The 27,673-nt window shown below is 36.1% G+C and overlaps 1 protein-coding gene across 13 annotated transcripts in view; it reads left to right on the top strand.

Moving 5' to 3' along the window:
- The window catches only part of MAGI2 (membrane associated guanylate kinase, WW and PDZ domain containing 2), a 774,790-nt gene that overhangs the window by 630,028 nt on the left and 117,089 nt on the right, over positions 1–27,673 (top strand). For all 13 annotated transcript variants that reach the window (XM_040548715.1, XM_040548725.1, XM_040548731.1 and 10 more), the window contains one exon: positions 22,039–22,674. In XM_040548715.1, the coding sequence (XP_040404649.1) occupies positions 22,039–22,674 (636 nt within the window). The remainder of the gene's footprint in view (positions 1–22,038; positions 22,675–27,673) is intronic.

Consider the following 27,673-nt stretch of genomic DNA (forward strand, 5'->3'; position numbering starts at 1 on the left):
GGGAGGAACAGGTTGTCTCTGGTGAACTGAGACTACTACTATTCAGTATTCAGTATGCAATTTGGTTGCTTAACATAGGTATGCAGTGCTGTTAAAAGTGCCAGAGAACCCACCTATTGCCATTTGAGAAAGTCAGAAGTCTCTTCTAAGTCCTGTGTCATACCTGCAAGTTTATCTTACCTTGGGCAAGATAAACATGCCCAAGGCTGTTTTAAACGGCATTAGACTTAAACAACCAAATTATTCCTCTAATGTCTTAATCAGAGTGTATTAATAGACTCCTTTGTCTTTCATTGTCATCTACCACAGCAAGCAGTTGTTGATTTGTTACCGTACCATTGACCCTTTTCTGTCTATTTTAAGGAAATTTGTTTCCCTTAGAGTAATTCAAAGCTTATACATGTGGTATTATGAACATGAAAAAAATAAAATAAAACAAGAAAATTTTTTTTTAAAAGCACCTTTAAAACTCAACAGGTTTAATTTTCTCTTATTTAGCTATTCAAACACCAAGTGTGATTTTTGAGTTCAACCATATACTGGTGCTTATAAATTAATTTTCTTCTCCAGCACTTATAGTATTTTGGCTCAGATATTCTTGTTACTCATAAAATGTCCTATTAGGACTGAAGAATATATTCCTTCCTTCCTTTCATTTTCTTTCCTATAGTGACTCTTGTTCAAAAGATTCATTTTTTCAAGTCCAGATAATATGTAGAAATGCATTAGGAATCTGGAAAGAATAGCAATATTTCATTTTTCTTTGAAAAAAATCCATACTTATACACAGAATAGAAGTTACACTATGCATGGTTTATGGCACTTAACTCAATCTAAAAAAAAAAAAAAAAAGTCATGCATGTTGAAATGACATTTTGATTTATATTTACCAATCCTAAGAATAATAATCTATGCATACTATTTAAACCAGTGAAATATTTGACACATAAATAAGTGAAGTTCCAAGTTATGTAAGCGTCTGCAGGACGGAGTATATAAGCTGATCTACTTATAAGTAGGAAGTCAATTCTAGTGCCTAAGCCATTAGACAGCTCTTCCAACTCCAGCTATAGAAAGTTGAACGTTTGATTAGAGATGGCTGAGGTTTAAACATATTCAGCCATGCCAGATTCCACACACACAGCACTTATTATCTTTTTATATGATTGCTTCACATTTGTCTAGATTTTCACTGCAGTTATGTTTTTATTTAACCCAGACAACAAAGCTGAAGCCATTTAGTGGGAAGAGAGAGCACAGTGCAGATATGATTTAGGTTAATATAAACAATTCTGTCTCTTATGTGCAAATGGAACACAAGCTGTATACGCAAGACGTACGTAATCTGTTTAACCTACAATGCCAGTCTAGGTCTTTGTAACACAAATAAATGAAGAGCTGGTGCTCAAAAGTGCTATGTCTTTAGCAGGGAATGAGATTATACAGAAATCAAGAAATATGGTAAAATAAAATAAAAAATAGTAATGGTGAAAGAGCAAAGAGCTTATTTAGAATGTGAACATTTGTGCATTCTGCGCAAATTGTGTCATGCACAAAACCAGTGTGTGTGGCAGGTCTCAGAAGCCCATAAATTCGTTCTGTGATCTGAACCATCATACAAAATCTGCAGATTCTGCAATTAGGATATTTAACATAGGCCGGTAGATGATAAATATATTGTCATAATCCTCATGTTCATTAGAACAGGTTTTGTAAGTTTGGGGACTTTTTTTTTTGGAAGTTGCCAGTTGAGTAAGCAGAGTGCAATGAGCTCAGTTCCTGCCAAAAATGCTGCAGTTGCAAAAATAACTTTTCTCTTATCAAATATAATTAACATCTATCTCACATGATTTGGCTATTTGTATGAACAGACAAAAATATACGTTGAAAATAATAATCATCATCATCTCATGTACCATTTCATTCAATAAATAATGACATCTTATTGCTTTACAAGAAGAACAATCTGGGAGGGGGAAAAGAACTTTCTTTATAAAGAGATGAGAGGGAAAGTGAAAAAATATTCACTAGGTTAATAGCATAGAACTGTACTTCTCAGTATCAACAGCCATTCCACCTTTGTTTTGCTTCTAATTTTGTTGTTTTATTATACAGGATTTTGTTATACCATTCAATTAACAAAACAAAATGTAAATATTTAGCTTAGTTTCATTTTTTTCCATTTTTATTAAAAATTAAATACATTAAGAATACATAATTAGCTCTCTGCATCCACATTTGTGCAACTAAACCCACTCGATCTAAATTAAAGCCTGAGTGTTCACAAATTCAGTTCTTCGTTTGCCTTTAACAGTTCTTGAGTACAAATTTGAAAGCTAAAATTTAAGGCAAATTTTAAACACGTTGAAAACTTGAGAATCAATTAATTAATTACTTTTAAGATAGAGTTTCTGATCTGTATTTAGAATGGGAAATATCTATCTTACCATTTATCAAATGTTTTACTTGAACAAATTAACATCCCTGTACTTTAATTTCCTCATCCAAAAGGAGAAATAGTTGATATAGAATTTTGTAGCAGTTAGCAGCTCCCATTATAACTAGTGCAAATAATAGAGAAGAGAAACCTAATGAAGTTCAATATAGCAACATATTTAAGCTGACTGCTGTATAAATCAAATTGTGTGGGATACTTTAAAACAGAAATCTGTGCTAAATCACATGTGCACCAATTTTTTGTCACTGTTCTGAGTTTCTCATTTGATGCATGGCATAAAGTAAAAACATCCAGAGTTGCATTAGAGAAGAAAAAACATTTTCAGGCATATAAATTATATTCCAGAAGCTTCATGAATCTTTAACTAATGGAAGTTACAGGGACATTTCAGGCAATTCTGTTACAAGTTCACTTCTAAAGCATCTTTCACTATCTATTGCCAGAATCAAGGTATTAGAGTAGATGCACTTCTCATCTGACCGTGTTTCACTTAGCCTTTGTAAGAAGTGCAAAGTTTATTCCAGCACTTATATAGCTACTTTCTTTATAATTGATGATTCTGACATTCAACAAGAAAAAAAGAAAAAAAAAGGTTTGTTTAAAAACCTGTAATGAAAATTTCCCAATAACATAAGCAGCACTTTGCAAACTGGTACGTGCGTGGAAAATCCTGAGGAAGAGAGAGAGGCCCCTGGAAAATTTCATCCAGTCTTTCCCTCTTCTCCCCACAAAAGTTTGTTCCCACCCAGCAGTCAAATGTGTAAGCATTTGAGGGACTGTGTCCAGGAGCTAAACCTGCTTCTGGTGACTGGAGCTTAGAAAGTTTGCCAGGTCTCCCCTACTGGTCTTGTGGGCAGTGTGGCGAGAAGACGGGCCTTCTTGTAGAGTCTGGGAGAAAACTGGATGGACCATGTTGTGCTGGAGCTGAAGTGACAATTTCTATTTATCTGCAGGGAAGCACAGAGAAAAGATTGTCATTTTATGCTTAGAGATGGCTGGAGAGTGGGTGTGTACATGCGTGTCTGTGTGTGTGTGTTTGTAGAAGGAGGCGGGAGAGGGAAGGACAAGATATTAGAGAAAAGAAGAAAAGGAGCTCTATGAGAAAGGTCTGAGACCAGTCATGTGAGCACAGGTCTTTTAAACACTGACACATTCACTCCTTTTGATGTATTGCTTTCTTCTTCAGCTCCTAATGGAAGTAAATTAAATATCTTTGTATTTCACTAATTTTTTCTTCCTTAAAATCAGCATCATTGTATGCAATATTTACTGAGACTTTCTTTGCCATCTGAGCATCACCTGTGGTACTGCTGAGGAAAAGACAGATAATACTGGACACCTTTGTTTTTCTTGATAGCATAGTTCTTTGAAAATTTATTCATAGGCTAAAAGTGAGTCATGAACCATGCTGAGTTGTGCTGTTACTCTGTTATTCGTATTTTTTCTATTCCACCTGTATGGACACAAAATAACTAGTCTCGATGAGGAAAGGCTATCAGCAGTTGATGATGATTAGCCTGAAATCACACCTCTGAAGCCTGCAAATGCATCAGCTCTGCATAGGTTGGCAGGACTGAACTAAAAGGGGGGAGGAAAGGGAGAGTTCCTGTAACATGGTGAATGACAGAAAACAGGCAGCAGAAGGAGGTGGAAAACTGGAAGGGAGAGGAAATTAAGGTAGTGATGTGAACTAGCTCACAATGTGAACCTGACAGTCCATTCACATGTCTCGTAAGGCAAAGGAGGCAAGTTATAATTCAACAGAAACATCATTGTTTGCATATGGCAATGAGATACACACTATATGTCCAGGACAGCATTAGTCATACCACTGCCACCGGCATGTTATAACAATCATGTCCCCCAATATTGTCCAGACCCTCATCCATGGCTCTCAATCCCTGTCTTGTTGGATGGACCCTGACATTCCTCCACTCAAGTCTCTGGACAAAAATCATAGGATCATCATAGAATGGCTTGGGTTGGAAGGGACCTTAAAAATCATCTAGTTCCAACCCATGGGTGTCCCAGGTGATCTCATCCACTAGGTCAAGGTGCTTAAAGTTCGGTGTCCTGACTTTGTTCTTTGCCAGGCCAAATTTCCTCAAGATCACAAACAACCAGGGTGCAGTCACTGCAGCCTAGACAGCCACCAATCTTAACCTCTTTAATTAGTTCATCTGCATTGGTGAGCACCAGGTCCAGCGAGGCTTCTCTGGTAGGTTTGTCCAATACCTGGACCAGGAGGTTATTGTCAATGCACTCCAGGAGTCTCCTGGACTGCTTACAGCCTGCTGTGTAGTTTTTCAAGTAGATATCTGTGAGGCTGAAGTTCCCAAACAGGATGAGAGCGTGCAAGCATGATGCTTCTTGTAGTTGAAGCAAGAAGGCCTCATCGACAGGCTACCCTTGATCAGGCGGCCTGTAGTAGACTCCAGCCACAAGGTGTCCTTTATTGGTCTGGTTCTTAATTTTTACACACATGCTCTCAACCTGTTTGTGACTGTTTCTCAATCTATCCATTTCTTAACATAGAGGGCAACACCCCCACCCCTTCTTCCCTGCCTTTCTCTTCTGAAAAGCTTGTAGCCCTTGATTGTAGTATTCCAGATGGGTGGTTTGTCCTGTCACATTTCCATGATAGCAATTAGGTCATAGTTTTCTAATTGCACCACAAAAACTGATGAGTCCATACCAGGGCCCCAAGGTTGCCCGTGGGCTCAGGTGAGCCAAGTGGAAGGTGGTCAGCCACAGCACAGGCACTGCCTCTTATCAGACCTCATGCAATGCTGCAGTGTTATTCATTGCACCAAAACACTTACCACATTTATTTGTTCATACTTTTTTTCATAATTTTAGAAGGTAGCTTTATTTTGAGTTTGTTTTTGTTGTTGTTGTTCTAACACAGACAAGAGAAGTTAAAAATGCTATCGTTTTACCTCTGGTCATTTTCCAGGCAGGTTAGAGTGGCAGCTATATTTTTCAGAGTTCAAAAAAGCTTTCTGTTCTTTGGTAGATTGTTTTCAGCAATCTGTTTAGTCTGTTTTATTCCAATTATTTTCTGTATATCAGACAGTATATTTTTTAGGCCACACTTGACTGCATCATCGCTTTCATCAGAAGAAAACACAGTTGACTATTATATAAGAGATTCAACTGTATCTAGTGAAGTTCCTGCTTATCGAAAAATTTGTTCTGAATTGTTTTGAGAAATAGGGATAATAATAAAAATCATACCTGAACTATTGTTTTTGTAAAAAGTGCTACTCCATCCAAGGTGAGCTGATGGATTTTTATTTTGAAACGTACAGTGTTATAAATACTGTCTTTTGATAGACTGTTCAGTTCTGAATGCAGGATAGTGATATTTTAAACATTACATTTGCTGTAAGAATAAAGAGTTCTGCTTTGTTAGATTGTAATATTTGTAATTCCAAGTCAACCAGAAATAATACCTTTATAAAAATGTTGGCATGCATTTTTTTTAACAGTTAGAACTGAAAGTAATGCTAACTTAAGAAAAATGTGAGGAAAGCAAAACAAAATATTTCTCATTTTTGTTTTTTTAATTGATCTTATCCAGAGAAATTGCCATAGACTGGCAGTATCTTGGCTAATTCTAACCTAGAAAAAAGTCTCAGAAAATACGTAGTTCTTTGTATAATCTCTTTTGCCAGCTATACCTTAATTTTTTCTTTACCAAAACTCTTAATGCTGACAGTTTTCTTAAAGCTTGGAAAGCAACATTTATGTCTGTAGGTTATGTATAGGTATAATCCTATAGTTATAGGTTAGATATAGATATAGATGATTAGAGAGAGAGAGAGAGAGAGAGAGAGAGAGAGGTAGATATAGATGATATAGGTATAGATAGATATAGATATCTTTAACAAGTCTGTTAGAGATAATCCATTATAAACTAGTAGCATGCATATAATATATAATGCAGGTATCTGGATGTATCTAAAAAAGATTCGGTAGATATTTCTATACCTCTATTGAATGTTGAATGTTTGTGGTGAACTGTTTTTATGTGTGTATGTGCTGAGGGTGTATCTCCCTTTGTATAAACATACGTGTATATGAATACAATAAATATGAATATACATACACAAGCATATATTATATATTATATATAATATAATCAATTTCAGGAAAAAATATTTTTAAGAACTAGTGGAGGTAGAAGAATATTATTTTTTCATCATATGATATATTCTTACAGATGTATCACTGAGAGCCTCCAGTCTAGGGATCAATCACTTTTGCAGAGGGTCAGGCTGGTCACAGATATGGATTTTGCCTCTCCCATGTAAAAATACATTCACATGTAGGTTTAGCCCCATTTTTTCAGGTGTGCGTTAGAATTAGAAATTAATTCTGTCCCACCATGGCTTCAGTGTTGAACACCCTACATCCTAGATTGACTGGAAAAGATGGGCTTTCCCTAAATTGAGCCTTCTACCTTTTAAGTGCAGGGGTGGCATTGGACACAGCATTCAAAATCTAGACCTCCCACTGTCTATCAATCTCTCTCTCACATATACCTGGAATGCAGCTGAGGGGAAGAGTCAGGCCAGGTGCAAGAAAAAGGGACTGCAACAGAGGCCCTAAAGAAAAGGATAAAACATGAAGTGCTAGTGCTATCTTGGTAACTACTATAACAAAATCTCTTTGTACAATGCAAATGCATCAAATGCATGCAGGCAACCTTTAATCTATTATTCTTTGAATGTAAAAGTTTTCTTTTGTGGTATATTATACATATCATTAAAAAAAAAAAAAAAAAGACTTGAAACAATCTCTCTCTGGGTCAAGACTAGAAGGAGAAACTCAATGTTTTAAGCCAGTGCTATTGTGAAAGCAGCCCTATCCAATGCTGCAGTATACTTATACCTTGGTTTACTATACCTTGTACAGCATAGCTGTATCTGCTTCAGCAGATTCAGCAAGAATTTTACTTTTTTCTCACAGCATCAGCAAGTTCTTCTCCCAGATCTTAGATCTGCCATAGGCTACCATGACTTTTTGTGACCTCTGCTTGCATCTTGCAATAGCAGTTCTTAGGCATGGGTTATATATTAAACCTAATCCTTCTGATTAATTTAAATGTCTCCTGTGTTGTAGCCTTACTCTCATATTGCTATCAGTGATGGAATTAGATATTCTTTTAAATCCTAATTTAGGTGGAAAAGAGGGAAATCACAGTAAGCTTGAATAATTTTTGTTCATTTTTCTTTGACTTCTTTACATTTCAATTTGATGCAACAATATTCATTTGCCATTAGATGAATTCACACCTCATTTTTTTTTTTGCTTTTGAATTACGCAGCACGTCTGTTTTTTAATTTGGGAGAGTGAGGGATTTGAGGAAATTGCAGAATGCTCACATAACTAATTTCTCTTTTAATGGTGACAGCTTTTAATCTCTTTCACGTCTTGTTGGTATCTGAGCACATCTGGGTCTTACTTAGGTATTCAAGATCTTTGTTATGCCTCTAGAGCATCCTTCCCAAATGGATTCTATTTGTGCAAGTGGAAAAGAAGAATAAATTATCAGTCATCTTAAACAGTTTTTCTTTTGCACACTCCCTGTAGCTACAAGGAGATAACCATGCAGACAAGTACATTTGTTCTACTTCTTTTCAGAGTTGGTGGAGGGGAAAAGAATCCTTCATCAGAAGATATTTAGAGATTGTGTAAGAACCAGGTTGGGAAAATATTTAATTAGAATTCAGAGTAAAAGCTGACAACATTCCAGTTAAAGGAAAAGCACATCTGCTATGCTCAAACAGTTCTTCCCCATGAGTGTAGAAAACTTGCAATCTGACTTTAGCCTTATATTTGACATTGTTAATTGTAATGATGGTAGCATTTTTTTGATGCAAGGATGCATTAATAAGTTTGGGGTACATGGTCTTTGAAAGATTGTCTAGTGACATGCCAGGACTGTGCAAATACACAAATGCCTTTCAGCTCTCTTGGCCCAGAAGTGGGAGAGTAGTCATTGATACTGGAGAGATTTATCCTAAAGTTCCTCTGCACAGTATTTCTCCCTCCAGTGCTGCCACTCTTTTTTTGTTTTCTGTATTTCTATTTTATGTGACATCATCAGTTCCCCTATTCCCAAACCTCTTCTGCTACAGTAGCTTGGAGGGCTCTCTAGTGCTGAGGAGCTCTTTCTGAGAGCAACGGTCTAAAGCTGGACGTAGAGGCAGATGGTCTCAGCCCCATCAGAGTATAATGTGCTGTGCTGTACCTTCAAGCCCAAGCAAACACGGCTGTAAGAAAATTTGCCACCTATGGTTGTCAGCAGCACTGTATCAGAAACATCTATACTTGCTATTATATAAATTCAAGACTACCTCAGAATCAAAAACACACTCGCCAATTTTTAGCCTAGGCAGATCTTCGATTGTCCTTCTAAATCACGACTTTTTTTGAAGCAGCTGAAGACATTTGAATAAATGTGAAAATCTGCATACCTAAGTTTTCCAAAGGTGCCTTTTAGATTAGTTCTACTAGGAGTGCTTTATGATATTCAGCATTTAATCTGCAGGTCGTTGTAATAAATCCTGGAAGCTGGTAAAGTCTGAGAAGTAAAATGGATAAGGCCACCACAAATATCAGAGTTAGTGTCCTCTCTTTTTATGATCTTCATCATATAACATATAAGGGGGCTGAGAAGTATTTGATGTTAATTATCCCTAGCATAGTAAATCATTCATAGAAATAGTAACTGCATTATAGTGACATTAACAGCATAGTACCAGACTTTTTCATTGCATAAACCACCTCCACTGTCACCAGTTAATCAGAATATGACTTTCCATGAGAATTCTAGAAGTGCTTTTACCATAATTCTCTCATGTAGGATAATAATTTAGAGATTTTTGGTATGGTCGTGAAAAGACAAAATAGTTTCAACCGCAATGGAAATAAAATGTTAGAACTTTTCAGAAACTGTTTCTTCCCAGTGTTTAGCTGTAATTTCAGTTATTTATTAACTCTAGAGATCCAATCTTGACAATGTTTCAGTAGTAGTTTACAGTATTCCAGGATCACTAGACATTAAATACACTGACTGATTTGTTTATCTTTTACGTATGTAAGATTTGTCAAGGCTAAAAAAATTTGTGATTCCTTGCTGAGAAAAGCTAAAGGGCTGCCAGACTGGAAATGTTGTGATTTGTTCTTCTAAATATTAGCTGGGACGTAATATACATTTTTTCACTAGTATGAAATTAGGAAAAATAGTATAATTGTGATATTTTGTAATTACAATGTTTTGTGCATTGTTTTAAATTGTTGTAAAAGCTTGCTATATTTTACAAATTAGTTTATTGTCCTATGACTGGGATATATTCTCCCCACTATATAAATATCCATTGTAAACCCCATGAAATCAAAGCATGCTAAGTTGAACAAACACAGAATTCATTCACTCAGCCATGCTTAACTTTGCTAGTAGGACATTATTATTTATAGAGATGTCTCCCTTGCAATTGTCAGCAGACCTGGATTTGATTTAAGTGATTCATAAAGACAATTTTGGATTTATTTTAATGAACCTGCAACTTCTTGATTATCCTAAATGCAGAAAGAATTAAAATAGATGAGGAACCCTCCTTTCATTTTTGTACCTAGGGGGTTTTGAGTATTTTAGTTTAATCTTGGATGAGTTTCTTGGGATTGTAATCCACATCAGAATTAATGACTGTGTCATTTCACTGTATTTCTAAAAATGACTCATATATACAGTTGTCACCTAACTGTGGATTTTGTCTGGAAATTGCTTTCTGGCAGGGCATGTATGTGATGTATTGTGAGCAAATTAACAATTTCATACTTGAACTGTCATAAGAAGGAAAAAGAACTAAAGCAGCTTTAATACACATTACTATCCATTTTTAAAACATTCATTTTTGGAACAAGGCTCACCAGTATACTCTAGGCATTTTGTGCCTGCCTGCCAGCCTCTTAGACATGCAGCCAATTAAGTGGTTTACCCATATATTTTTAAGGTGGTTGTTGTGGTTTAACCCAGTCGGCAGCTAAGGACCACACAGACATCTGCTCACCCTTCCCCCGCAGTGGGATGGGGGACAGAATTGGAAAAAAGTGGGTTAAGATAAAGATAGCTTATTAGGACAGAAAAGAAATAATAATAATAATAGGATGATAATAGTACTACTACTAATAACGTGTACAAAACAAGTGATGCACAATGCAGTTGCTCACCACCAGCTGACCAATGCCCATCCCATCACCGAGCAGCAGTCCACTCCCACCCTGGCCAGCCACCCCATGTTAATTGCTCAGCATGACACCATGTGGTACCCTTTGGCCAGCCTGGGTCACCTGTCCTGGTTCTGTCCCCTCCCAGCACCTCCTTGTGCACCCCCAGCCTCCTCACTGGCAGGGCAGTGTGAGGAGCTGAAAAGTCCTTGGCTTAGTGTAAGCACTGCTCTGCAACAATTAAATCAGCGTGTTACCAACATTATTTTCATTCTAAACCAAGACACAGCACCATACCAGCTACCAGGAGGAAAATTAACAGTTTACATGGATGACCATGTAAATGTACACATGGTCATCCATCACTTGTCCTTAGTTATCTCCCATCTCTATCGTGCTGCATCCCTGCACTCATATTTCTTTTATCCTTCTTTGTACACTTCAGGGAAATTTATGAAATAGTTGCCCCTTTTCCCACTATTTTCGCAGGTAACCAGACCAGGGTAAGTTGTGCAAAAAATATGCTTGAGGTAAATTTTCCATGAGTTAGCTACTGTCACTATGGCTACTATCTCCGATCAGATGGGAGGCCACATGCAAGCAATATACTGTCAGGAGTGGTGATGCCATCTGCTCTGTCAGGAGCAGGGTAGGAATACAGTATGGAAGGAAATGAAAATAAGTGGTAGCCTTTTGAAGAAAAAATAGATATAATGGCCATTTTGAGAAAGGCTTTTTAACTAAAGCGATGCCCTTTAGTTAAAGGAAATGATTCTTACTCAGAACATTAGGAGATGGCACGCATATTGAGAGACTGTTTTTTCAGTCTGGACAAACAAAGAAGTCAGATATGAGATTCTTAATACCCCATTTCAATTTACTTTTACTCATTAACTAATTAACAAATTCATAAATTTAAACATCCAGAAAATTAATTCTTTTCTAAAGAGGAAAGATATGGTGTGTTGTTATACACAACAGAAGACTAATCCCCCTTTATACATAAAGTCTGAGATTTGACTATTGAGCTGTAATTGATATATCCATAATGCAGCTTTGTTTGCTGCAAGGGCTAGAATCCAAACATTAAGCTAAATCCCTACATTGCAATGGAAAATTGGAGAATATTTGCCCTGCAGTGGTATTATTACTGTTCAAAAGTTTACTGTAGCAGAAAGGAAGACCAAAAAAAAAAAAAAAAATGTGACTCCACAGTGCTATAAACTGTACAGGAGTACTTCGAGTTCTAGTCTGTCTTTCAGAAACCTTATAAGCCAAATCAGAACATAGAGTAGGCAAATGAGAAATACAAGGAGGAAGAATAGCTGGTGGGAGATTGGATATTCCTCATAAAAGGAGAATGTGATTCTTAGGCCTGCAGCTATAGTGATGAAAAGTGACCTTTGCTTAACCAGTATAAGGCTGGAATTTCCTGTGTATTATAAAGTAGGTGAGTTTTAAAGGATGTGGTTAGTGGAACTTTTGCTTCCTCAATCTCACCAACAAATTGTTATTTAAGCTACATTTGTAATTTAGACTCAGTCTAGGATTCAGGAATAGGCTGAAACAGGATAAATTATTCAGAGGGGAAGGTGTTAAATTGTTTTGCAAGGAATAAAAACATATTGTCCTTGAAAATGGGTGCTTGGCAGTGAAAGAAGCTCTAGAGATATTAAGATGACATTTGCTTGGAAGGAAGGTCAGTTTGATGATATATTACCCTCTATTAACCTGGAATAAATACAGTAAAACCTGAGAGAACCAAAAGAAACTCTACTATTTCTGTTTGCTATACAATTTTAAAGCAAATAATATATTTATACAATCCTAAAAAACTATTGAGTATCTCTCCTGGTATAGGAAAGATGTGAGAAGATCTCTTAAGTATAAGTAATTTATGTTTGTGATTTTATTATTTAAAAGAGAGAAAATAGAGATAATACATGAGATAAGCATTATTAAAGTATGAACAGTCTTTATAGAACTCCTAAGTAAAAAATGACTCATATATTAGACATACACTTGCATAAGATATTCATTTATGAATTGGTAATCAAAGAAGACTCCATTTTAAATATACTGAAGTATTTATATGTACTAGACTAGTAGTAAAAATACATATATTTAACTGGGAATTGTTTCACTGGTTTGACACATTAAAATTCTTCCTGGTATAAATATAATGCTTCCTGTCTTTGATTTTGTGTAAATACATTAACCTGTAGTAATCCAGAAATTTTTGAAATTATCTGTTTGGAATTATCAATTATTCATATATTCAGCATTTGTGGCTTGGCAAGACAGCAGATGCTCTAATAGCAAGGATGAGGCAATGAATGAGCATACAGTTTCTTACAACTGGCAGGATTAAGGACACAAGTTGTTTAGACAGAGTGAGGTTCTTCAGCGTAAATTTTGAAAGTAAATTAATAATGTTTATAGCAGTACCTGGGACAACACTAACGGTAAATATTTCTCATAGGAAGCACTTGGACGCATTATTATCATAGATTTACTTTGTTAGAAAGTATGGCAAGGCAACACTTTCAGACTTGGTGCCTAACCTTTGTCTCCACAGCCACAATTTGGCTCTGCTATAAGCACCCTGATTTTCAGAGGTGCTGAGTGCTAGCAGGTCCCACTGAGTGTGGTCAGCAGAATGTGGACCTGAGAGATCAAGACATAAAAATTCCACAAATCAAAGCTTTTAATCTTAGCTTTAAACTAAGTTAGTGACCTGATAGTGAAATCAGAAGATTTGCACTGGCCTGAGTTATCTGCTGAAGTTAGGCAGCTGGATGAGTGGATCAAGCAAAACAGAGTATTGAGCAAACATGGTAGAAAATCACAATCTTAGTAAGAAGATAACAGAATTATAGTTCTGCCAGTTCTGAAAGTAATATCAGCTTCAGGGAGTGTCTTCAGAAACCATAATATCTCTAAAATCAAAATGAACTTTCAGGTTGTACCTCTGTAGATTTAAAATGAAAGCTAATACCACTCATGTCTTTGCACATTTTTTTTCAGTGTCCAACTAACTGTTGTTACTTTCACTAAGTACTAGTTCAGTATGTGACTGGTGATTGCTTTTCCTTATGGTGCTGGCATCACTCAAAGAAAGAAAAAAGGAAAGAAAAAAAGGGGGGGGGGGGGGGGGGGGGGGGGGGTGGGCTCTATTAACCATTTAAGGTCACAAGGAAAACATCACTGCCCATTCCTAAAAAATTCCCAGTTTAATGTATATATTTCATCACATAAAGACATTTGTCTGCGTGCTGCAGCCACTTTGGAAATGCTCCATCTAGTTCCTCACCTCATTCATCTCCCTCTTTCCTTCCCAGCAGTTTATGTCAAGAATTAGCAGCTGCAGTGGTGTGAAGTCAGCAGTGCTGCTGCAAATGCCCTCCACCAGGGACAGGAGGCACACTGCCAGGCTTCCCAGGCAGGGAGAGGAGCTGCTTGGTATTTACACCGTGCTCTGCCATACCCTTATGCCTTTAGGCTGCTGGGAGGCTGGCTGGGCTACTTCCCCCCTCCTGGGAGCCATTACCTAGATAAATGTGGTGCTCTGAGTACAGAAATAAAATGTTGTGCGTACAAAAGCAAACGTGTTGTAAATTTTGACCTCCTTTTTTTAAAGAAAGAACGGATTTCATTTCTCATTGAGCCTCTGTATGCAGTGACACCTCTCAAAGTGATCCCAAATAGCTATGCAAACATAGCATACATTTTTTATTTTGCTCTTCAGATCCACATGATGTTTTGTCATGCAGTTCATTCACGCTAGGCATTTCAGGATGAGAAACTGGTTCCTGCAATCAAAAGCTAGACAGAGTAGGCTTACATAATTTGTAAAGAAAAGGCTCCCTTGAAAATAGGACCTTTTTCTTTTGATGTGGCCTTGCGTCCAAATTACTTATCATTTTTAAATTACTTTTTTGTAAAGTGGCAGTTTTAACATCCATGCTAGGCTTTCAGCTGCCTAAAGAAGTAAAAAACTGTCTAGCTCTGAAGAGAATCTGCCTGCTCTTTGCCACCTTATGAGCAACACTCATTTAAGTATTCGTTTGTTATTGCTTTACTTACATTTTAATCTGCAGTGTTTCATGTTTACTAGATCAGCAAATAATCAAGGTCTTTAGATTTTTTTTTATTTTATTTTTTTTGGAATGTATCTTATTCCTCTAAAAAAAAAAAAAAGTTAAATGCCTCTATTTAAATAGCTTTTACCACTGTATGCAAAGTACAAACAAAATGTAGATAGTTTCTTCTACTAATCCACATCTGCTTGGGTGTAATTACATGATACATGCTGGTTAAGCACAAAAATTTTGAATAGACAGCTTTTTAATTAGGCATGTGCATTGGGTCAGAGTAGAATTAAAATGGGTTCTAAAAAAATTGATTTTATAAAAATGGCACCTGCTTACTCAACAGATCTAGTTCTTGGGTAAGTTCCCATCACATGCCCATGTTAAATCCTCCTCTTTGTAGAGGAAGGAAAGTTCTGAGCCGGGGTAATAAATTTTGTTCTGCCTCATACATCAGTCCTGCCAAAGATAGGGGCAAATTTTATTTTGACTTGACGAGTTGTGTAATGATCCTTTGTAGAATTACTGACTTGAAAATGTGATAAACAGCTGGTTTACCTCTATTTTGCTCAGGTTTAATTAAGAGGAAAATTTGGGCCTATCTAACCCAAGTCTGAGTGCCTGGATGCCCAGAAATACATTTTGATTTCACCTTTGTCAGATATAGTAACCAATCGTTTTTATTGTACTCTGATTTTCCCCACAAAACTCAGTTCCCAGAGTCCAGTGCATGAATGACAGATCTGTAGATAGCAGCATCCTGTCAGCTTTGCAGTTTGTCAGCACATGGGTAAACTTTTCTGTAGGAGGTTAAGACTGGGAAATAGTTCTCCTGTGCTGAATGGACGGTTCAGCATGCTCACATACCTCGCATAGCAAGTGGTCCTGAAATTATTTCTGAGTACAAAGGCAGCTGAGCATTATGTCTCCCAGCAGCTTTTTTCATTTCACTATGGCTACAGCAATACCATCTATGAGATAAAACTGTTATAGAGCTAACAATAAAGTGGTCAATTTTAAATGTATAGCTCTCTTCCAGTCTGTAGCTGTGGCTATTATGTGCATGCACATCTCCCAGGTTACACTCTTGGTAAATTTTAGCAGTTAATTTAATAGCCCTTTTTAAAAGAAATAAGACTTTTTTTCTGGCAGGTATTTTATTATTAATAAGCAATAGACATTTTGTGCTGTAATCTCCTTTAAGAAGTGATAATAATTTAGTAAATTTTATTTTCAATCCAGGCATAATTATTTAATTAATATTAGCAAAATTAGGTCCAACTTTAAAAAAAAAAAAAAAAAAAAAAAAAAGATAAATCAGTCTACCGTGAACTACAGGTTCCTAGGTTTTATCTTCCATTTCTAGAAGTTACACCAAGTATTAGTATGTAGAGCCAAAATGGTGTTTTAAGGTTCTGTGGCAGGTCAGAATACAAGAAAACAGAGAATTTCTGTTTATGCAGAATCTTTTGAAATCTTGTGCATTCAAACAAATGACTGTACCCACTGATTACAAAAAATTATCTATTCACACATTGAATTAATATCTATAGCAAGTGAAAGGAAGTTGAGATTCAAAGTTTCTGAATATAATTCTGTTTCTACTGTTTAACCATATGATCCCTCATGCACTACTTCTGTCTCTGTGCTGCCACTAGTAAATATATTTGCACATATAAAATTTTCTGATTTCTAACAAATCTCCTCCTCTTTTTTGACCATGAGTCACACGTGCCCTTGTTATTGAAATTACCCTTCCACTTCACATCTCAGTACTGGAAACATGTTAACTCCTCAAAATTTATTATTAATAGGCTACAGTGCTGGCAACATTGCAGTACTTTGCAAAAAGAGAAGACAAGGTCACTGCTGGGAAGTGACAGAAACAGTTTAGTAATGACAGTAGATGGTGTGAGTGGGCAGGTGAAGGAAAAGCTTCAACAATAAAGTAATCACATAATTTAGCTTGCATTTTGTTAGTTCTGAAGTTCATGAAATGTATGCATATGCAGAATTTGAAATCTATGGTTGAGAAATGCAGATGGGAATGCGTAATACAAAAGTTAGTAGCTGTTAACTGGACTATAAATGCAGCAAAAAAAATCCAGCCTGAGTCTTGCAGAGCTGGTGCTTCATGTGCTGACATGTCAAACCGTGGGCTGTTTTTAGCTCCATTGCTGTTGGCTTGTGCTGGCTGCATGGCGGGAGCAGAGCTGTCCCTGTCTCCCACCAAATCACAATATTCTTTACAAGTGTTTTAAGCACATGGACAGGAATGCTAAGAGCTTGATCCAAAACCCTACAGAAGCAATGCAGAATTTTCTACTAGATTTTGAATGTGGTCCTAAATTAAAAACAAAAACTTAATGTGCATTTTTTTCTCTGTGTTCAGACTTCGAAGTGGAAAGAAGTCTGAATAATAATGAGAAGGGAAGTCTAGCAGGCAATTCAGTTCACTGAGGTACCATAAAAAAATCCAGTTAGGGAACTGAGTGCATGAGAAACAATAATGGTAAGAAAAATACAGATGGCTAGAACATGGGTAAGAAAATGGAAGAACTTTACCTACTAGTGCAAGATCTGTATACGGACATTTTAGGGGTAATGAAAATACAGATTGACTGGAGTTGCTGGATAATATCAGTTCTTCAGAAAGGAGAGAAAGAGAGCTGGTAGCATTATATGAAACATTAGATTGTAATAGTTTGTAAAGACATTAGGATTTATGTCCAAAAAAAAAAAAAAAAAAAAGATTACATTCGGATCAAGCACTTCAGGTCTGAAAATAGTATTTTTGCAGACTTAATGCTACTAATAGATCCCCAGAGTCAGATTCAACTCTGTAACATTGTAGTAGACATGAACGCAAGTAATAAACTGTCATTAGAGGGTGTTAAAGCTCACAAATTTCTTCACTAGTCACTAGACCAGCATAAGACAATGATAGCTTAGATCTGTTTTTGTTGTTGTTGCTTTTTGCTTTAAAATACATAGATAACAAAACATAGCCTTTAACCAAGCAATTGGGGGTTGATACCATTTATATTACATAAAAAAGGGGAAAAAATAAAAGTAATAATCCAAAAAACTTTTTTTTTTTTTTTAAGCAAAACAAGCTGGTCAAAGTAAACTTTCTAGGGTTTTATGGATATTACTGTGAAGAACACATGGAATTTCTTCAGATCTAATATATTGTGTGGTATCGGAGAGCAGAGGACTAGGTTCAGACCTGTGTTCCTAAGTTTATCAGTCAAATGCAAAAGCCTTAACTAAAGCAGAGGGAATTGTAAAGCATTTTGACAAATTTAGTTGCTGTTAGCATTCTCTAACATTGTTTGACTCAATCCTGAATTGGGGCATTGGCTGCCAGACAGCAGAATCTATTCTTGTGATGGTGCAGGTGTTTGAGATGTAGGATAGGATATGTAATGTCCACTCTACTGGGTAACAAACCTGCCAGTTCATCTAGAGTCACATTCAAATGCCTGCTTTGTAAAGCAGCCTTGTCTCCTTCATTCCTGAAGAATCCCAATTGAGATAGGGTTGGTAGGACATGTGCAGAGTTCTTAAATATTAGTGAAATGTGGGAGAAGACCTGATAGTGGGGTATTGACATGCAGAGAAGTTTAACCTAGAGAAGAGAAGGCACAGGAGACATCAATGTCTACAAATACCTGAAGGGAAGGTGCAAAGAGGACAGAGCCAGGCTCTTTTGGGCACAAAGTGAAACAGGAGGTTCACTCTGAACATCAAAAAGCACTTCTTTACTCTGTGGTTGATGTAGCACTAGCACGGGTTGCCCAGAGAGATTGTGGAGTCTCCCATTTTGGAGGTCTTCTAAAGCCACCTGGACTTTTTTCTGGGCAAACTGCTATAGGTGTCCCTGCGTGAGCAGGGGGAGGTGGACCAGATGACCTGCAGAGGTTCCTTCCAGTTTCAAGCATTCAGTGATTCTGTAAACAAGCTCTGGTCACTTTAGTAGATTTAATTCAAAAAGCCAGACAAAGTTTGGTGCTTAATATAAATATTCTGCGTAAGTTCAAAGAGACCCACTCACTGTGAAACTGTGATTTCTGGAGGCAGACTATGTCTTGCTTAAAAAGTCAGTCAAAAATTATAAAGGGGATAGCTATTATGCTTGTCCATATGCACCCATTATTATTAGAAGCAGCAGAAGGTAACAGGCAGAAAAAATGCTACAGAAACCTTTCAGGAAGCTTTCCAAAAGTAGAGAAGTTTTGAACTTCACAGTAGCATGGCGCTGGCTCTGTAATGCTCTTAACTTATCTCTCTCTTCCTACCAAATTCTGGGTACTTCTCTCTGTGTCGGTAATAAGAAATTCTCAGCCTGAAAACAGAGTTAGACATAGAAAAACTCCTACAGTCCAGAGATATATTTGAACAATTTCTGAATTTAACCCCTTTTATTCCTTCTTCATGTCTCATGATCTGAAACTCAACTTCTTCCCCATTTAACACCATTGCAGCTTCTTCTTTGACTTGAATTTAGCAACTCATGCCTTTCTCTTCATCCCTCTTAACCTTCAGCTATATGTTCTCTATATGACACTGTAGTATTATGGGTCTCACACAGTTCAACTGTGAGTTACAGCTTCGGAGTGTGCCTAGGTATCCTATTCACATTAAACCTCAGCAAGCACAAAAAGTCTTTTAAAATGTTGATATAGAAAATGCTGAAGAATTTTCTGCTGTCTCATGAGGGATAATACTGGTTCATTATTTGAAATAGTTCTTACCCAAGACTTTCTAATGCTTATTTTTGCCTGTTCAGTGATGGGGAAAGAGCTACTTGGCCTATATACTTTCTGAATATGCTGTTTGTGTACTAGCTCATATCTTTTCTCTATTGCAGCTGTTGTAATCATAGAATCATAGAATCATTAAAGTTGGAAGGAACCTTCAAGATCATTATGTCATAATGATCATAACATCAATTAGTTTGTCTGTTTTTCTGATTTATTAAAAACATACTGTTTTAAGTTTTAGAACACAAATAATGCTGTACCAAGGCATAAAGTGAAGGGGTGAAAGCCAACAGTGTTATCCTTGCCCTACACAATAAATGCATTAATCCTTTCACACTCTACTTAACTATTGCAAGAGAGGATGAACAAACAGATTGCTCTCCTCCCACCACATATCTGCATTGCCAGCACTCAGGGAAATAAAGACAGCATGGATTAGAAAGTTGCAAGAGTACTGTTAAGGCATAAGCTACTGAAATAGGAGCATGTATTGAAGAGGTCTCAGTTCAGCTGTATCTGTCCTATTATGAGCAATGTCAGCCCCACTGCTAATGCGGAAGCCAGGGATGAGAATGCAGGTAAGATCTTTCTATAGCAGGGCATGATCAAATCACAATGAATTGCAGCCGTTACCATTATAATTTAGTACAGTGAATTTCTTCTCTCTTTTAAGTCTTGACTTTCAAAAACTGTTTTTATAGCATCAGTTGCTTGAGACAGAAGCATTGGAGCACTACCTATGAAATGAACTTATTGCTTTTGCTTATAGTTTGACATATATTTATGACACATTTAAAACAGTATTTGCAGCTCCTAATGTTTTTGTGAATAATATTCACAAACATTTAAACAAATCCTGTTAGCATTTTTCCCTAGACACCCTCTGAATAAATCTTTCTATGAATCACAATTTGTGCATATGCAATTAATTACTGTCAGGCTGTTAGATCGTCTGATCATGTGGGAATTGACCATTTCATTTTCACATGGAAACAGCCTTTGCCTTTTCCTGCACTAGCATCTTGATGATGCTCTTTTTTAGCTCAGTTTGCTTGATTAGATCTTCTGATTGAAGTACTTGAAAGACATAATTTCATAACTACACTTGAAGCAATTCCACACAAAACCACCTCCTCCTCCCTAAATCATTCCCATTTTATTACTGAATTTTGAAATACCATTAAAAAACATTATGTTATGATAAGTCAATTACCAAACAGTGTACCTTGTAGACACCTCACTGTGTTGTCTCTATAAATGATTTTTTCTTCCTAATTAATGGTAGGATAAAGAGATTATCCTCACTTACAAAAATACTTTAACTTGCAGACTTCTCTAATGAAACTTCCTTCTTTTTTGTTAGAAAGATGTAAATTGTTTTATTAAAGTGAAAACCAACTGTGGGGTCATAAAACTATTTTTAAAATTATTTGTACCGATTACTCATTTTTATTTTAATATGCACCTTAACATTACCATAAAATTATTTATGGCTATGAATAAATAGATCCATCTAATAACAAGAAGGAGCTTGATTTTTTTTTTTCTGATCTTTTCAGTAACCGAATATGGTTAGTGCATGAGTAATATGGAGACCCATAAACAGCCTGATGATTTGCAATATTTTGCTTTTATGCATGCTCTGTCTGGTAGTTCTGTACAATATCAGCAACAAGATTTGGAAGTAGAGGTAACATCTTTATTTTCATTTGACCAACTGGTTTAGTTGGAGACATTAAGCTGTCTTTCAGGCACTTGCACAGATTACTCCAACTATAACAGTTTGTCTAATAAAAAGGTATTATACCTACCTACAAAATTTGTCCTGTCATTGTCCTTAAACCATCATGGCTACAGCAAAATACCACCAAACATCTCTAAAATATGCAAGATGCACTTTAGTTCATGGCTAGAATAGAAAATTAGTATGGTAATCATGGATGTCTGATGGCAAGTGAGAACATTTAATAGGAAACTGTCAATATCATGTTCAGTGCAAAAAGTATTTCCTCAAGCATGTTAGAACAGCCTTTCATCCCTGTTCATTGATACTTAAGTCAATAAGAACGTACTATTTCCTTTCTTTTTTTTCTTTTACTTTTCACCAGTGACATTTTTTGATAACAAGCCCTCCAAACAAACTCCTGTTTTATCTTACAAAAAGATAACATGTACTACACAAAAATGTGGACTGCACTGCAAGAAGCAGAAAAAATAGGGAAGAGATGTTTAGAAAAGGTATATTGCTGGATCCAGCTTAATTCTCCATGTGAGCTTCCACAGAAAAGAAATAGAACTGTCATTGTTTAACTGTATTACATTGTTTGGCAGACAAACTTTAATTTTGTTGTCTCCTCTATTTAAGTCAGCATGGTGGTCTAATTTATTTTATTTTTAGTAGAGTTCTATCTCATTTTTAAAAAATGCTCTGCAGAGAGTGACTGAAGTTGTCTCATGTTGTCACTATGTTTTCTTCTCTTTCTAGGTGATGTCATTGTCTATATTAATGAAGTTTGTGTCCTTGGACATACTCACGCAGATGTAGTCAAACTCTTCCAGTCTGTTCCTATTGGTCAGAGTGTCAACTTGGTGCTATGTCGTGGATACCCTTTGCCCTTTGATCCTGAAGATCCTGCCAACAGCATGGTGCCACCCCTTGCAGTAATGGAGAGGCCTCCGGTAGTGGTAAATGGAAGACATAACTATGAAACTTATTTGGAATACATTTCTAGGACTTCTCAGTCTGTTCCAGATGTAACAGATCGACCACCACACTCCTTGCACTCCATTCCAGCAGATAGTCAGCTTGATAGCACATTCCCACCACCTGCCCATGATGATAATGTATCAATGGCTTCTTCTGGGGCCACCCAAGCTGAACTCATGACCTTAACCATTGTGAAAGGGGCCCAGGGCTTTGGCTTCACTATAGCAGACAGTCCTACAGGACAGAGGGTGAAGCAAATTCTAGACATTCAGGGATGTCCTGGTTTGTGTGAAGGTGACCTCATTGTTGAGATCAACCAGCAGAATGTACAGAACCTGAGCCATGCAGAAGTAGTGGATATACTTAAAGAATGTCCTGTTGGAAGTGAAACTTCTTTGATTATCCATAGAGGAGGTAAGTTTGGAAAGTCTGTACAATTGCAAAAATGTTTGTAAAAGGTTCTAAACCATAAGACATCCATATATTCACTACATCCTTGTGTGCTAGATTGGAAATTAATTTCCATGTTGTTGGAGGTAACACCATTGGTTCTGGAAAAGCATGTCTGCAATTAAGTATCCTAGGCAAAATGTAATGGTTTATTGTACATACCTGTTTGTGTTTTGTGTCAACATTCCCTTCTCTGTATAAGGGTAAAACTAGAGCATTTCAGGGTCTTTCACCCTTTAATATTTTGTATGATGTCTGCAGCAAGCTCTTATAGTCCCAACCCGGTGCTGCAAGCTTTAGATGTAATTTTATATATTGCATAATTAAGGTAGACCAAATCAGAGCAATCTTTTAGCCCTTTACAAGATTACTAGTCTCAATAAGCCATTTTGTGTCTTTTTCCTTCACTGTAAAAGTATTGTACAGCAGTTGTTTTGTTTCTTTCTGGATAACAAAGGTTGTGGTATATTTTTCTCGGCTTTAAAAACAAAATATCTTCTAGCAACTTTTTTTTTTGTTGTTGTTTTGACTAACCTGATGCAGTAAGCATGAATACACATATCTGGAGGGGCAAAGTCAAGACTTATCTGTAAGAAATAGTGTCTGAAGTCTTCACACCTTGACAGTGATAAGTAATTTCATAGCTTTAAACATTCAAGGCAAACAAATTTTCTTTGTGATGAGCATCTATCACAATTTGCAATTATATGAAGTGATAAGATGAAATTTCTTTGATTAAAGAACTTTATTCTTTTAAAGGCATTCATGTCACTGAATGTATGTTACTTCGTGCTTCAAAAGGAAAAAAAAAAAAAAGAATGTTTCTGTACAGAAATACTTATTGCTTTCCTTCTGGAGTACCTTTTGGAAAGTGAACCTTTAGTGTCTGCATATGCCAAATGTTTGTCATTAAAAAAACATATAATCTGGTAATATTTTATCAAATTGCAGAAACAATAAACATAAAGTGACAAATATCTGTAGCTTCACATAGTTAATAAAGTATTTTTCATAACTATATGTAAAAGAATGCTTTATAGGAGACAGAATCTGATATTTCTTTGTAATTAAACCAATTGGTGTCATATTAGTATATAAACTAAGAGAAAGTTAATTTTTGTAGAGGTGTTATAATAGGTGGTATTAAATCTGGTTTTATTTAACATATATTAAGAATCTAGAAAAATGGAGTAAGCTGCATTTTTTTTTCTGATGATGTTGACAAATTAGGGAGAATTGTTTAGCAATAAAGTGAATAAAAGGATCAGAAGGGTTAATGTTACCTCAAAAGATGGGGTTTTATTTTGAAAAATACAAAGAGGAAAACAATTCAGAACACCAATCTTCAGAGAGAAGTGGAGTGTGAAATCGAGTATGCTGAACAAGCCTGGGTGATAATAGACAACAAAATAGATATTTCAGCAAACAGTGCTGGACAGTAGCAAAAACAAAACAAAACGAAAAAAAAAAAAACAAAAAAAAAAAAAACCCTGAAGCAGCAACATACTCAAGCCCATGATTGTAATTCCTTTTTTTCAAGAGAATTTCTTAATTTCTTCTTAAAGCACAGACTTGCGATCAAAATAAGTGGATGAACATGATAGTTTAACAAGTTCTGGTACATTAACTAAGCTGTGGTGATTTTCTACACATCACTTGCAGATGAGAGATACTGCACTGAGCTCAACTCTCATAAATAAATAAATGAGTAAATTTACACTATCTTGCCTTTCATCGTCAGGCCAAAAACAGAGGTACAGATAGTTACAGTATCTCAGCTGACACAAAATACATGGTCCAAATGAAGTAACGCGTTCCTGAGTCCTTACCCTCTGTTGCTGGACTGGACATTGTTTAGTTTGTTGTTGTTTTTTAAAGAATGTGGTGAAAAGAAACATCACGTGTTTTGTTCACTAAGACTAGAGGAACTGATTGAAAGCATTACAGAATAATGAAAATTAGTGGGATGATACAGAACAAATTAAAGTTTAAATTTACCATAATAAATTTCTGTACATCAGAAATAAGGAATATTTCTTACTGCAAGATTGTTAGACTCAGAAATAGTCTCCTTAAAGAAAAAGCAGAGGCCTGTTAGTTTGAGTGATTCCAAAGAAAACTCTGAAAATGTGCAGAGTTATCTACTGTACTTCAGAGATCACTGAGTCATAGGAGAACTGTTTTAGGATAACAACTTGTCACAAATACTTAAGAAAAGGGGATGAATTAATGTGACCAAATATACATCTATAGTGTAGGTAATTGTGTCTATGCTAGTCATCACATCTCCTTTTATAGTCACTGGATAGAAATAGGCCTTTCGAGGGTAATTCATGTTGTTTCAATGTAGAAATTTCACATAAGTCAGCTGTATCCTCAAAGCAGATATTCTGTTTGACTGACTATAAGGGAAACTGAGGATGACTAGTTCACATGTAAATGTCTACCCCACATAAAATGAATAAGAAACAGATTATATGATTTGGTCATGTGAGATAATCTGAATACAAAAAAAAAAAAAATCTAGTACTTGGAGAAACCTGCTATGATTCTAAAATATTTAATATGTGACACTGGTGAAGCAAGGCATACCTCCTCATTACTCATGTGTCCATATTTTTTTCCCTTTAATGTGTAATGACAATTGAATAATACCATCCCTTTCTATCAGTACCCTATGCATCCTGTCTTTAGCATCTCATTTTTAAAATTAATACCAAAGAAGTGTTCCTGCTTGTGGAAGAGGGAGGCTGTGTTTTGCATAACATTGTGCATTGCCTTGTAATGTGTTCTGTCTCTGATATGAATACAGCCTGACTGTATAGTTTACTGTGGCAAATCCATTTTTGTAAATGACTTAATTTCTCTGTCATCCAGCCATCTTATCTACATTGCAGACACAAAACAAATCAACATTGGCTGAGTTATATTCTTGCTACTGGAAAAAATAAGTCTTATACAGCAAAGAATGTTGTCCCATATGCATAATACAAAATTTAAAAAGCCTTTTTCCCTCAGGCTTAGGAGGTCAACAATCTGCATATACGAGAAAAGAAAGGTCTGCATGTTTAAAAAAGATGGAGGGATGTCTGTACTCAAACATGAAGTGGTCACAAAGGTGACTATCTGAACTATCAGTAAGCAGAGAGCTGTCATGTGATACAGTCTAGTGTTTGACCCACTGCAGAAAGTCCCACCGAATTGTTATTGTATTCATTTTAAAATTTCTAAGGCAGCACTAGTAATATAACTGTTCATTAAAAATAAATAAATAAATAAATAAATAAGGGAAATAATACATGTCTAAGAAAATATGGAGCAACATTTGTTTAAGTGAAGGCTATGATACTCTATGGCTAGAGAGCTTACATACTTTCTGTTTATTAGTCAGATTATATGTTAAATACATGTGCTGTTTGCTTCAGTTTCTTTGCACCTGTTTTTGCTGACCAGCCATATCGTTTTCATTGATTACTATAAGCTGAAATAAGTGTTCATACTAGGAGAAAGAAATAAGGAAGGAATGGAAAAGATGTTGGGAAAAAATGTCTAATAAAAAATGAAAAGTAGAGAAGAAGGGAAGAAAAAGAGAAAAAGATATGAAAGCATTTTGTTACCCAAACAGATTTTCCACTTTCCAGCTTTGTTTCAGCCTTCACAGTTAATACACAGTTTCCACAGCAGTCTGCATTAAGAATAGGCTGCTGAAATAGTGTGGAAGAGCTTTCAAATGAATAGAATAGAATAGAATAGAATAGAATAGAATAGAATAGAATAGAATAGAATAGAATAGAATAGAATAGTTCAGTTGGAAGGGACCTGCAAAGATCATCAAATCCAACCATCTGACCACTTCAGAGCTAACCACAAGTTAAAGCATATTACTGAGGGCATTATCGCAATGCCTCTTGAATACTGACAGGCATGGGGCCTCTACCTCTCTAGGAAGCCTGTTCCATTGCTTGACCACTGAAGTACTTAAAGACTGAAATATTAATCTTTCTAGATAGAGCAGAAACTCTGCATTACTTCAGAACTACTCAAGAAAAAAAAAAAAAAAAAAAAACTAGGCAGTATGATTGTTGAAGCAGTATGTAACAGATTTATATAGTGCAAAATATTCGCTAGTTAGGATATAAAAAATTGTTTTTGGCATGTTGAACTAAATGAGCTATCCAAATATCTGACATATACTATCTCTTTTGAAGATAGCTTTGAAATATATGAATCTATCGATAGCAGACCAGTCCAAAAATTGTTTCTATCTAAAAACAAACTGACACAATCGAAAGGAGAACTATCAAGACTGTGTCTGAGATGCTGTTGTTAAGGAAATTTGAAGACAACCCAGGACTAATGCATGAAGCTATGGCAACTCCTGAACAAGCACCGGGAGTGAAATATTAGAACAAAATGCACCAAGTACAAGCCTGGCAAAGTTCCTACATCAGACAGCTACTTTTTAATGGGCGAATCCATATAGGCTCTGAGAAATTGAAGCTATTAATATGAAATGCAGCCAGAGTACTGAGGTACTGTCCATACTGCTTCATAGTTAGTCCAATCCTGGCACAGGACTGGAATAAACCAGTAGCCAGTTTCACCTTGACAGGATAAGGGAGATAGCATAGGTCACACATGATGTACAAACAATCAAAATGAGGAGGCAAGGTTTTATTATGCAGATGCAAACTGTGAGAATGAAAGAATGACCAGGTATCTTTCTCAGATTTTGTACAAATCCTTGTAGAAGCTTATAATTCCTCCAGACTGATAGCAGATACCAGTACATCACATGCAGCATCAGCAATTCTCATAACTTCTCAAAATTCTCAAAAAAAAAAAAAAAAACAAACAACACTGCATATTCTAATGAATAAGCCTAGTTCCTCAAAATTAGGAGACTTCAATGGAAGGAATATTAAACCCCGAGTGCCCTTTCTCTGGATCAATCCTCAAATTT

This window comes from Cygnus olor, chromosome 1 (genome assembly GCF_009769625.2).
Source record: "Cygnus olor isolate bCygOlo1 chromosome 1, bCygOlo1.pri.v2, whole genome shotgun sequence".
In the NCBI taxonomy this organism is placed as follows: Eukaryota; Metazoa; Chordata; class Aves; order Anseriformes; family Anatidae; genus Cygnus; species Cygnus olor.